At 53.5% G+C, this 13,514-nt stretch overlaps 1 protein-coding gene across 1 annotated transcript in view; it reads right to left on the bottom strand.

Annotated features, from left to right (window-relative positions):
- Nucleotides 1–594: 594 nt before the first annotated feature.
- The window catches only part of ASS1 (argininosuccinate synthase 1), a 57,086-nt gene continuing 44,166 nt past the window's right edge, over nt 595–13,514 (bottom strand). Inside the window, exons 13-16 of the mRNA XM_077147120.1 lie at nt 11,588–11,719; nt 6,347–6,503; nt 2,203–2,268; nt 595–888 (exon numbers count right to left, since the gene is read on the bottom strand). Coding sequence (XP_077003235.1) covers nt 843–888; nt 2,203–2,268; nt 6,347–6,503; nt 11,588–11,719 — 401 coding nt within the window. The 3' untranslated portion in view covers nt 595–842. The remainder of the gene's footprint in view (nt 889–2,202; nt 2,269–6,346; nt 6,504–11,587; nt 11,720–13,514) is intronic.

Genomic DNA, 13,514 nt, shown 5'->3' with positions numbered 1-13,514 from the left:
ATCTCTGGGGTGAGACTCTGAGCAGCCCAGCTTGGGCCAGGTGTCCAGCACGGTCCAATCAAATATGACCAGGGGGTGGGGTCACGGAACAGCATGGCTGCTCTGGGTCCCGGTAAACTGGGTTTGTACAGAGAACCGTACAAACTGGGCAGACACCATCTAAAGTGACAACTAAATTCTCTGCTGACTTGGAGCTCTTCCTCCTCTGGAATTTGGACTTCCTTCAGGCACTCCCAGACCTCTCCACTGTGGTACAGAATCCTGGCCACCATGTCCACGAGGTCCTCATGGCTATGGGGAAATTTCTAGAGACAGAGCTATAGGCAAGACGTGCTTTCCAACACATCAACTAGACTCTCTCTGGCTTCCCCGGTACATGCCACAGGCCGCCATGGTGATGAGATCTCAGACTGCTGGGGCTAGGGTCTGCTGGAGGAGAGAGGTCGACTTTTCCAGATAAAACAGGTTCTCTGTCAAAGGGTGGCCTTCAGCAGCACTTACAGCAGCAAGCACAAAGGTTAGACTAAGAAAAGACGCCTGACTACACACACACACACATTCACCCCTCTCTGCAGAGATAAAGAAACAAAAGACTAATGTATCTTTTTTTTTAATTGTCATTTTACAGCTCTCACTGCAGCCCCTGCCCCCCACCTTTCCCCTCACTGACCACTTTTGCAGGCGAAGGGGAACAGGGAACAAAGCTGGGGCCTGGCGTCCCCACGATGCTGTCAGCCGGCCCGGGAGAACAAGTCACAATTACAAATTATCACAACAATTAGCGCCTGTACTTGAGAGATGGGCAGAGTGGGGAGGCCCCAGCTCCTCCATTGTCAGCCGGTCTATTTAGCAGTGACCTTGCTCTGGAGACGATGATATTCCTTCAGCCTGTAAACCAGATTCAAGACAAAGGAAAATGTAAATTAACAATAACAACATGCGCTCGGTTCAATTAATTCAGGCAGAATTGGGGTGGCGGGGGGCAGCTGTTTGTTAAGATGTGTGTGAAGTTGTCTTTTTTCTTCCTGTATTCCCTCTCCCGCCCTGGCCCCTGCTGCCCTCCAATCAGGATAATGTAATTAATTTATCTTAGGGAGAAAACATTGCTTGTCATTGTCGAAGACAAAGCCGCTAACTGGCAATGGGAGAAATGAAGAGGCTATTATGAAAACACGGTGTGTTCTGGGCCATTTAAAAGGGTTTATAGAGTCATAAAATACAAACAGTGGGTGCTGGAGCAGGGAGGGGGAGCTGGAGGAGGAGAGGAGGGTACCCAGGGCTTTCTGGCTGGATCAGTATTTCCCCTGGTCTGAGAACGGCTCTGGAAGAAAAGGGTGGCTCTACGCTCAGGGATGTTGTCAGGGAGAGGGGAGCAACTCCCACCCTTTTTCCAACCTCAACCCCATGAGCGGGAAGTTGGTGATTAAGAGCCTAGAGCCAGTGGCTCAGGTCTCCGGGACTCAGACCCATCACTTCCTAGCTGTGCGACCACAGGAAAGTTACCTAACTACTCTGGGCCTTTTCCCACAGTTGTAAATTTGTGTAACTTAAATGAGACAATTTAGGAGTGCCTGGAAGTGGCCAGTCTGCAGTAGATGCTGGTAATGACCTGATTTGCCCCTGTACCTGCCACCCCCAGGGCCACTCGGCCAGACCATGTGCTGCCAAGGGCTGCGCTCTTCCTGTGTGCCAGATTCTGGGCCACGTGAGGCAGGCACTGCTAGCACCCCCACTGTGTGACTCCCACAGTTCAGAGGGGATCTGAGGTCACACTGCAGAGCTGGGTTTTGAACCGTGGAGATCCACGTGGCTAGGTTGGTTTCCTTCCAGACCTGTAGCCCACATATGGCGATACGATGGCCGGAACTGGACGAGGTGACCTCGAGCCACTTTTCTACCTCTTAGCAACTTCCATTCCTAACCTGCCCAGAAAAGGGCCCCTACATGGGGTCCCTGTGGACCAGAGAAGGTGAGTGTGAGTGTTAGAGACAAAGGCAGGACCCTCTGTTATTTTGGCTGTCATCAGCATGCCTTCTGGCCCCCCTGAGCTCAGGAGCAGGCTGGGTCTAGAGCAGGCACTGAGGCTGCTGTGACAGGAGGGGCTGGTCTCGGCAGTGCAGTGGGCAGGGCAGGGATCCTGTCCGAGTGTGCACACCCACCCCTGGGGGTCAGAGGAAGCAGTCAGGGCCCAGAGTGTCTCACCTGAGAGAGTTGATGTTGATGAAGCCGGTGGCATCGATGGGCTCATAATTGCCCTGTACATTCATGCTGCAGGAAGAGAGCAGCGGCCTGTCAGTACGATGCTGCGGGCAGGAGCAGCCCTGCCTCACAGATGCCCAGGGCACTGCCCCTGGGTGGGTTCAAAGCCTCCTGCGCCTTGGCTTTTAATCTGATTTTGGTCGAACTCCTACCCTGGGTGTGGCACCTGCCGCTACAACCACTCGGGGTGCCCAGAGCAGCCTCTTTTCTGCTATATGGTGAAATCCTGACAAGTCAGAATGCTCTGGCTGTGAACAGAGGACTGGACCTGAGCCAGCTCTGCCCTGGGGGCTGGGGGTGGCTCAGGGAGGAGCCAGGTCCGGGCAGCGTGCATCAGAACGGCCTGCAGCTTCCCGAGGCATCCTGTGTTCACGGGGAGATCTGGCCAGAGCCTCCTTTCCACCTTGTTTGTCTAAGCAGCTGGGTCCTGTCTAATCCATCCTCAAACCCTGGGTCCTGTCTAATCCATCCTCAAACCCCGACACCCACCATACACCAGCTGGTCATGAAAAATGGCCGGTCAATGGCTGCGGCAGTTAGTGGAACTGATTTTTTGCCTTTACAATGTCCATCTTTCTAGATTCCAGTCCTAATTTGGGGGGCTGTTCTCACTTAGTTGCCCTCTCAAGCCTTCGCAACCTCAGATCCATTCCAGGCGGACAGGTACGAGTGTGACTCCTAGCTCCATCAACCGTCCCCACAAAGCCTGGGGCAAGCTCTGCAGCATCTGAGCTTCCCTCTCCTCACTGGGAATCGGGGTGCTGAAAGCTAGCTCTCACAGACTTCACACCAAGTGATGTACCTAGCACCTGGCGTGTGCTAAGCTCTCAATATTAGTAGTATTTATTCATTCACTCATCCATTTATTCAGATGCTTATGAAGCCACCGGCTACCTGCCCGGCCCTGTGCCAGGTGCTGAGGAAACAAGGAAAGGTTAATCCAACGTGATAACCCCTGCGAGGACAAGTTCAGGGCACTGCGAGCTCAGACGCCGACTCCAAAAGGCCACCCTCTGAGGCTCCAGGGCAGGGTGCCTCTGAGCCGCCAGAACCCGCCTGCTTCTCACGGGGCCCCTCATCATGTCCTGGCCTGAATCGGCCCCTTGTCTTCACGACTGAAAGGGTTGGAGATACAAAACTCCAGCCCGTGGACAAAGCGGTCTCAAGGTTCTCCAGGGCAAGGAGACGGCCCGTTCCCTCAGGAGCCCTCTCCGGAGGTGAGATGGGGGGAGGGAAGGCGCTGCTTTCTCAGGATCCGCCTCTCCCTGCCACCCTGAGGCCAGTGCCTCTGACTGGTGGTCTTTGTTTGTGGAACTTTCACACGGACAAACGGGGTCTCTGCATCCAGCCAGCCAGCCGGGCCACGGGCTCCGGGCTTGGGATTGGGCCCCCTTGCTCACCCCTCGCCCTACACTCGTGCCCTCACCCTGGCTCTCACCGTGACTTGAAGCTGGCACCTGGAGGTCTCCATCGAGGTCAGGCCCCTGCTCCCACCCTCCTTTCTCTCCATCGCTAGTAGCCCCTCCAGGGCTCGGGCGGCTGAAGCCACCTGGAGACACGCAGCGTATCTACCGCGAGGGGAGAAGGTACCAGACTTTAGAGGCGCCTGCCTCTCGGTACCTCTCACTGCGCCCAGAGTAGATGCCCCGGAAAGGGTGGTTCCAACACATCTACCTCCTCAACCCCCACTCACAGACCTTTCTCATCATAAGCGAAACTTAAGACCTCCCTACCCCCTACCACACAGATTATCAAACAAGCGTTCAAACCCTGAGCTTCTCCCCAACCTTCGAAGCCTCCCTGTCCCCTTTCGAAGGGTCCCTGCATTCAGCCTAAGGAGAAGTAGGGCACAGAAGCCCCTCGCCTGTCCCACTCCCCCCAACCCCCAATGCACAGCTGTCCCTTCTCCTCCGTCTCTCCTAAGTCAAAACAAACGGCCCCGCCTCTTCCCCCAAATGGGCCCTTCCAGTCTGCCACAACAGGCCCTGCAGAGAGGGACCACATCCAGAGACAAACTTGTCCCCTGAGGCTGCCGGAGAGTTCCAAGAGGTGTTTTGCAGGAACGGAAAACCTCTTTTTAAAATTGGGGTGGGGGGAGTGGTGGAGGTGGAAAAAGAGTTTACAATGATTTTTTTTTTACCTCCCTTGACGGTCTACAGGAAACCTCTGTGCTTTTATTTTTGCTCATTCGAGTGGCTCTGACCTGCTCTATAATTACGTTACTTTCTACCTACTGTGCCGCGGCATTTCCAGTTCTGCTACCTCTCGCGGCTTCCTCGCTGGTCCCTGTGACGCTGTCACTCAAGGGCTTTCAAGTCAGCGATGTAGAAATCAAAAAGAAAAGGGAAATGGTCGGAGACACAGTGAGAATAAATGCTCCTGCTTTTCTCTCTTTTTTCCCCTTTCCCTTTTTACTTTATTCATTTAATCTCCCTGAGTGAGACTGTAAGGCTTAATGAAGGGTTGGACAGATTATTAGAGGCTGTTGATTTGGAGGGGGAGGGAAGAAAAAACCAGAGAGAGAAAGAGAGAAGATAATTTGACATTTACCCCGACTGATCTAAACTGATTCGGTTATATTTATGGCTTATAAAGTGTTTAGAAAGATTGAAGTGGGGAGAAACTCAACATGGCAAAGAGAAGGGAAAGAAAAAAATAATATTGACTGCCAAACAAAACTCGTACTTTAATTTTCAACTGGTCTCCAAGAGGGAAGACCTGGGCTCCGCCTGAGCTAAGCTGGGCCTGGAACCTGTGTCAGGTTGGGCTGTCCCACTGGGGCCTGGCCCCTCTCCTGTTTGGCCAGGTCACCTCCAGAGGAGGCGCCTTGCTCCTTTGTGCAGGCCACTCTCATTCACGGATGCAAACACAGGAGCAGCTAATAGTTAAACTGCTCCCTTTGGCCCAGCCCAGCAGGACTGTCTTTCTGCCTCTCGGGTGCTCCTTCTCAGCTGCCCTCTGCCTGGCCCGCAAATGAAGGAACTCTGCAAGGTTCTAGCTTCGGTTCCCTTCTTGTCCTACGCTATGCTCTCCCCTTGATTCGTGGCTTCAAGAACATCAAGATGCCTGTGGCTCTCCAATGCCATCAGCTCAGGTTCCTTCTCAACTCCAGACTCTTTGGCCCAAGGTCTGGGTAGGTAGTTCTTGACTGTCTCAAATTAAGCCCATACTCAAGACGTCCAAATCCAAATGCAGATCTTTCCCAGGAATGTTTCCTTGACTTAGTGGTGACTACCAATGAGTACCCAGGCACTCATGAAAATCAGAGTTATTCTGAAGCCCTTCCATCTTCCTCCACGTTTAAGCCCTTTTATTGTGCTCCCTAAATATTCATCAAATCCATCTGGCAATTGAGTGGTGGTCTGGAATCAGCCGAGACCAGTGCATGTGGCCTCCACCTCTCTGAGCCTCTGCCTCTTCATCTATTCAGTGGGGATGACATCATATCTCCCCCCACTGCACTGGAGGGTTTTCTGCACTCCTGGAACTGTCAAGCTGGTGTAAGCCACCAGCATTTTCCACAGATGGCCCTGCTCCTACCTTTGCCAGTTTCTACCCCACACAATTCCGTTCCCCAGAAGGACCCCAGATCTGATCATGCTCTCCCACTGCTGAGTGCTTTCAAAACCAGCTCTGGCCCCCTCTACCCGGACCCTTTGCCCCTTATATCTTTATAATGCCTGGGAGATGCCAGGCTCTTTCAAGAAGCAGGACCTTTGCACATGACAGGCACTCTCTGGAAATCTTTCTCTCTACCTCTTCATCTGATTAAGTCCTCTCGTTCAGAGATCAATTCAAAGATGACTTCCTCAGGGAAGCTTCTCCACAATCCCAGTTATTATTCCCTCCCAACGTATCCTGAACTTCATGGCACATCACCACCTTTTCTAATTCCACATTTGTGTGATCATTTGATTGACGCCTTTCTCCCTGTCTAGCCTGTAAATTCCATCAGGGCACAGATGGTATAGATACCCTTTCCCACCATCTTCCCTGTGCAGACCCTGCACAGCACGGGCTGTGGGCTCAGGCGCATATTTGTCGAGAGAAGCCAGTTGCGGAGGCAGTGGATATGAGGGGCACCTACCTCACCAGTTCCTCATTGTAGAGCGACTGCGGGGACTCCCTGCTGAGGATGTAAACCTGGCCCTTGAACACAGACACCTGTACTTTCCCTTCCACCCGCTCCTGGGACTTGGCGATGCAGTGGCGGACAAACTCACACTCGGGGCTGTGCCAGAAACCTGCAGAGGAGAGAAGTGAGGGTGCTAGGAAAGCCCACAGTGCTGCCTGCCTTGGTCAGGGGCCAGGGAGGGACTGGGGTGCAGGAAGGACATGCTCTGCTCTGCCCAGTCACGGCAAAACTTGACTGCCTCCCCTCGAATCCAGGGACTCTGGGAGGGAAGCCTGGGTCTGCCTTGTTCACTGCTGAGTTCTGGCACAGGATACACCTGTAAATGACTGTGATAGAGTCAAGGTTACAGGACCCCTGTCCTGTTAGCTCAAGGGGGTCCTATGGGGTAGGGGCCATTCTCTCTGCCCCGCCACACAGTCACCTTCCAAGGCTAAAGAGTTGGGGAGCTAACCTACTGCTTCATTCCAGACATCTGTGCCAGGAATTAGGGATACAGAGGTAAAGGAACCCGGTCTCTTGCCCATGAGAATATTCAGTCTTGTGAGGGAAGCACAGCAATGGGCCAGGAGACCCCAGATAAGGCTCAGAAACATGTGTTGCCCAGTGCTGAGCAAGGGGTATGCCCAGAACCGGCAATTGAGTGGGGGTCTGGAATCAGCCGAGACCAGTGCATGTGGCTTCCACCTCTCTGAGCCTCTGTCTCTTCATCTATTCAGTGGGGATGACATCATATCTCCCCCCACTGGACTAGAGGGTTTACTGCATGTGGGGCCCTGGGTACTGAGTGAGTACTGGACCAGGTGCTATTGTGAACACAGGCAATTTCAGGATGGGCAGGCCTCTTGGAAATCGGTGAACAGGTTTTGGATAATTTTAATATGCAAATATGTTTTTACATATATAAGCAGAGGCACTGAGCTAAGCACTTTATCTGGAATTGGCACTTTGAGTCCTAGAGGAAAAACTCTCTAAGCCTCTCTCCTTTTTCGGTGAGGAAATAAGGCTCAGGAAAGTTTAGCTGGACCTCAGTGAGCCCCAGTTGCAACAACTCTCCTTCATACAATGATCATCAAGCTTCCCTCTCTGGATGGAACATTCCTCAGGTTGTACGTTGGGGGCAGGAGGTGCCTGAGAAATGTGCTACCTCTTGCCCGACCCATGCCCTGCACCGGTCCCCTACAGTCCTAGGGGTCGGTCCCCAGGCTGGAGCCCTCAGAGGCCAGGTGACTCAGAGCACACTCCGCCGGCACCTCCTCTCTGCTCTGCGGAGGGAGGTGAGGACAGGGGGACACGGGCAGACGGGCTGGCCAGGTGGGGGGAGGGGCAGCACCAGGCATAGGGTTTCTGTGAAACAGAGCTGGGAAGGTGAGCCCACCTGGGCAGCTGCGGGGCCAGATGGTGCGCGATCTCCTGTCCTGATAAAGGGCCAGGTCAGCCTAGGGTCTGTGGCTATTGTTGGAGGCCGAGGCCTCCAGGGGCACCTGCTGAGTCTCTCCATGGGAAAGGGGAGCAGGCCTTCTCTGGGGTGGGGTCTGGTGCCTTGCAGAAGTAGGAGAGCCGGGAGAGGGCTAGCAGGTAGAGTAAAGGTTGGGTCCCTGCTCTCTGGTGGCTTGTCACCTGAGTTCATATTCTAGCCCCATCTTGATAAGCAACATCTTCCCTGTGCCTCAGTTTCCCCCCTTACACAGTGAGATTGTCCTGCTAACACTCTCCAGGGAGCTGTGTGGATCCAGTGAGTATGTGGAGCACTGAGCTCAGGGCTTTGAAGAAAATGGCGTACAGCTTGAACATGACTGACCTATGCTAGCCCTCACTGAGACAGATGCCCACAGAGGGAAGCAGGTCTGCCCAAAGCCACGCAGCGAGATAGTGAAAGGGCTCAGATCCCAATCGAGGGCTCCTAACTCTAGCTCAGGGCTTTATCCAACAGAAAATGAGACCCTGAGGAGGGAACACGGGTGTTTCCCACCCCACCGCCTCCATGCCCCACTGTCCTCTCCGGGGCCATCTCTCTAAGTTGGAATAATCAGCCCATTAAGTTCCCAGGATGGAAGAAAGGGGGAGATGGAGCCAGAGACAGGGAGGACAAGGATCCCTGTGGGAGCTGCCAGGCCTGGCTTTGTCCTGGGGCTCTCCTTTCTCCACTTCATTCTTTTCCCAGTGGACCTGTAAGTTAGAGTACACCACATGGGGTGGGGGTGGGGAGAGGCCCTGCAGATCCTGGGCCCACAGATGTCCTGTGGGAGACCCAGTGGGCCAGGATGGGTCCGGAGAAGGTGCCTCACCCTCCTGCCACCAAGACTGGCCAAGCATGCTGTACATGCTACCCTTGCCATCTGGAGAACAACCCTCTGTGACACTTGTGCTCTTCTCCCCATTTCACTGCTGAAGAAACTAAGGCAAGGAGAGAGGAGGTGAATAATGCCCCTTGCGATGAGAGCTCCCTGGGTCCCTCTGGGGGTGTTTTCCTTGCTGAAGCCAGGGTCCTGCCAGGCTGATCCTGTGGGGTGTGGAGAGCATCTTTCATGACAGAGGCTGCACCCGGAGCGAGGGGTCTGCACAAACCCATATGGCCAGACTAGGAATGCTGGGAATGGGACAAGGAGAGGACAGACACACAGATGTGCGGAGGCAGTGGACGAGGCTAAGGTCAGGAAGTCAGGGCACTCAGGAACAGGGGTGAGGAACAGGTTCAGAGGAGACAGCTGTGGGTCCAAGATCATAAACCAAGCCAGAGGCGAGGCTCCCAGTCTCCTGCCTCTGCTTCCGGAAACCATGCCCTGTGATTTTATTGATTTCTCTCCCTCTCCCTACCTCCCCCACCCCCCCACCCACCGTGTCTCTCTCTCTCTCTCTCTCTCTCTCTCTCTCTCTCACACACACACACACACACACACACACACACACAGGAATAGTTCCCACATGCCAGGCACTGCTCTAGATGCTATGTAAATAGGAAAGTCTTTATTCCTCACCCTGAGGCAGGGAGGATGATTATTCCCACTTTTCAAATGAGGAAACCGAGGTTCAGGGAGTTTAAGTAACTTGCTCAATCTGACCCTGCTTTACACGTATCTCCAATTTGAGAAATCTTATCAAACAGCCTCTCCGAGCTTGGTAAAGTTAATATTACCACTAACTCCCTGGGACAAGCCTCTGCGCCCTTCCCCTTTGGTTTTCCTTTACACTTGATCACTGCAGCTCACCTTGGGATTTAAAGGGCCTGCTGGATGATGGCAGAGATCGGCCCAGGCAGTCCGGTCAAGTGGTATCAAGCCTGCAGCCAGGCCAAGTTGTGTCCCAGGACCCCAGGACTCCCCTGTCCACACTGTGCCTCTTGGGTCAACCCCTTCGAATGGCCCAGCCCACCTTCACAGCCCTGTAGGAAGTACTGGGGCAGCTGTGAACTTGGCCTCTAAAGCCAGTATGGACTTAAAGCTGCTGTTCCTCAGCTGTGAAACCAGTCTCCACCTCCCTGTGCAGCTCCCCCTCCTCTGCGCAGCTAGGATTAGATAATACGCAGCCAGTGCCCAGTCCAGTAGCTGGCAGCCATGGTGACTGCGGAGAGAGAAGGCCTCTGCCTGACCCCTTCCCAGCTTCACTCAGGCCTCCGGAGCGGCCCGTGCCAGGTGCTCTCACCTCCATTGGATCCTGCCACGTTTTAATGACTCTCACTTTGTAACCAAAAGCCACCTTTCAGCATTTCAATCCCGCCGAGCAGGAGAGCCCGCAGGAGACAATGGTATTTAAACACCTGCCTGAACCTGGAAAGGGGTTGGGGGAGGACTTGGCTTCAAAGCTGCTGGGAACAATGGGAGGGAGAAATAATGCCAGCCAATAACCACTCTAAATCCCAAGATGAGTTACAGTGATTAGGAGGTTTAAGAGGAAACAAAATCTCAGAGGGGTGGGAAGGGGTAAAGGGGAGGGGCATGAGGGCTAGTCTCAGGTAGTTACTGTTAATATTTAACTTTACCCAAGTCCAGGCCCCCCAGAGAGCCTCAGGCAGCAGCCTCTTCCCCAACAGCTCAGAGAAGCTGTTCCATACGATTTCTCAAATTAGCAATACATGGAAGTTTAAGAGCAGGGTTTAGAAAACCTCCTGCAAAGTCCAGACAGTAAATATTTTAGGCTCCACGGGTCATCCAGTCTCTCCTGCAACAACTCTCCTCTGCCACTGTAGTCCCCAGAGCAGCCACAGACAAGATGCAAATGAATGAAAAAGTGGCTGTGTTCCAATAAAACGATTCATGGGCAATGAAACTTGAATTTTATATAATTTTCATGCGTCACGAGATCTTACTTTTCTTGATCTTTTCCCAATCATGTAAAAATGTATAAATCATTCTTAGCTCACTGGCTGAACAAAAACAGGCCATGCACCAGATTTAGCTCATGGACTATAGTTTTCTGGCCATTGTCATACAATATTAGGGATGGATTTGGAGTAGGAGGCCTGGATTCCAACTCTGTGACAAGAGGTAAGTCAATGCAAATTTGGTGTCCCCACCTGTAGAAGGGAATTCCACCCACACCGGGCTGGTGGAAGCTCCAATCCTAATGCCCAGTCTGTGGCGTGGCGCGAGGTGGGGGCTCAGTGGCCACCCTGGAGTTTTGAGGTTAAGATCTAGCTCAAGCCCGGGTCTGAGCTCTTGGTCATGGGGAGCTTCTCCCCCAAGACAGCTTGACCTGGGTTCAAACCCCAGCTTGGCCATTTAAGTTGTGTAAATTGGTTCAAGCTACCGCCCCCTCAGAGCCTCAGTTTCCTCACTTGTAAAGTGAGTTACAGATTGTCTAGGGAAGTTGTAAGGACGCTGTAGGCTGGTGCATATTCCCCGCACAGCGCCTGGCCCTCAGCACGTGCTGGATAATGGGGGGCTGCAGAAGTGATGATGCCAGGAATTTTCCCTGGTCTTGTCCAAGTCATACAAATCCCAGGTGGTGGAGGACAACTCGGGAAGTATGTCCCTGCACACTGGTGAACAAGGCTTGCAACCTCCCTACTGACTCCCTGGACCCTTCAACCTGCCGCTCTGTGGTTCTCACACAAGGATGGCTGCGGGAGGGGTGGGACTGGAAGGAGGGTGCCATTTCATTTCGTTGAGGGGAGGAGGGGGAGGCCAGAGAGCCAGAAGGGGGATTGGGAGGCCAGGAACGGGGGTGGGGAGCAGGGGGCTGCAGAGGCATACCCACCGGTGTACACCAGCTCCGCGAATTTCAAGCCTAGGCCTTGTTTGATTTTACGCACTTCCCGATCCATCGTGAAGGCCTCGATGTCTAAATGAGCGTGGTAAAGGATGGTCCCTGCTGGGGTCTCGTAGATACCTAGCCATTTTTCCAGGCAGGGGGAAAAGGAGAAAAAAAGAGAGAAATGCATGAAACCCAAACTGTCAGCAAATGACAAAAAAAAAAAAAAAAAAAAGGAAAGGAAAAGAAAAAGAAATAATGGTTCGTCTGACAGGAGACAAGCCGGTCGGACCCATTCACTCCCAGCTTGCTGCAAAATGCATCTGTCATTATGTTCATGCTGGGGCCACGACAGTCCACTCTGCGGCTTGTGGAGAAAATGTCTAGATGCCCCTCTTTGAAGAGGCCCTCAGACGTTGGAAAATGACAGGGTTTCGGAGCAGCTACCCCCTCCTTCCAAATGCATGCCCACCGGCCCGCAGCTGAAAACCTGTAATTAAACCAACTACGGTGGCGCCCAGGGCCCCAAATATCTCTTCCTCCCTTCCACCAGGGAGCCGGGGGAGGGGGCGGCTCTGCGCACACACGCACATGTGTGTACATGCGTGCACATAAGCTGGCTTCAGGGGCAGCCCCCCTCCTGCACTCATCTCTCTGGGGAAATCCTGACGCACACCTACCCACCTCCCTGGGCAGTGGGGGGCTTGAGAATCACCTGCCCTGGCTCCACCGCACAGATGGGGAAACTGAGCCCATGAGAAGCCTGCCTGAGGTGAAGCTGGGAACCAAATCTAAGTCCCCGAGTTACCTCACCAGTGCTGTCTGCTGCCCAGTGGGGCCCCAGACCCGGAAGGCCTAAGGGGAGGGGGCTTTGCTCAGGTCCCGGCCCCCCTACCACCACCACTCAGGCTCAGTTCCTCCATCTGCACCATGCTTGGGCAAAACTGGTCACCGAAGTGACATGGAAGTGCCGGCCCTGGGCTGAGGACAGTCCAATCAGTAAGCCACACAGCATTAGAGAAAACCAAGGCACAGAGGAGCAGGCTGCTCACACAGCTCGGCTCCTCCCAGCGCCACCCTCCCTCCGCCAGCAGTGAGGCCTCTGGATAAAACTTCTCCGCTGGCCTTAGGCAAAGCTGCCTGCGCCTGCTGTCCCAATGGAGGAGCAGCAATTGCCCCCAGCCCCCCAAATTCTCCTTTCCTTTCTTCCCACCACCTAAAGGGACAAGTTCAGTTACACTGAAACTTTACCACCAATGACTGTACTGGTTGCTTAAAAAAAAACAAAACCACACACAGAAATGCAATCATTTTCAACTCTAGAGTCCAAAGGGGACATTGGGAAGGCGGAGGCTGATAAAGCCTTCATGGGCTTAACCCCAGAGTTCCTTCCTCTGAGAACTCCTCCAGCCTTTGATTTCCATGTCTGGGAATCACAGAAATGTCAGAACTTGCAAGAAAGACCCTTTGGCTCCAGCTGATGCAGCATTTCCCTAACTTTAAGCTGCAAAACCATTCTTCAAACACAGTTTTAGTCAGAAGTACAGCCTATGGGAAGAGATAGTCGAGGCCCTGCCAAAGGAGTGGAGGCCCCTCTGCAAATCATGGGCTCTGCTGAGGAGTCTTTAAATACCAGTCTAATCCAACCTCATTTTACAGAATGGAAGACTGAGGCCAAGGAGGGAAGTGACTTGGCCAGGGTCACCCAGATGACTAGAGGGGGCCCCAGGCCCAGCATCTGGGCCTCCCGTCTCTGCTCCAGAGTGCCACTTGGGACCTTTGGCACAAGTGATCCACTGGTGACCAAAGCGGGCAAAGAAACATGCAAGGCTGAGGTGCTGGGGTAGGAGTGGAGGGAGAGCCTCTGCTGTGGCTCTGAGGTGCTCCTAAGCAGAAAAGAACCTCTCTGGTGCCTGCCTGGCATTCTGACCTG

Source organism: Tamandua tetradactyla, chromosome 2, assembly GCF_023851605.1.
Source record: "Tamandua tetradactyla isolate mTamTet1 chromosome 2, mTamTet1.pri, whole genome shotgun sequence".
Taxonomy (NCBI): domain Eukaryota; kingdom Metazoa; phylum Chordata; class Mammalia; order Pilosa; family Myrmecophagidae; genus Tamandua; species Tamandua tetradactyla.
The sequence above is the reverse complement of the archived record's forward strand: the minus strand, read 5'-3'. Positions and strand labels throughout refer to the sequence as shown.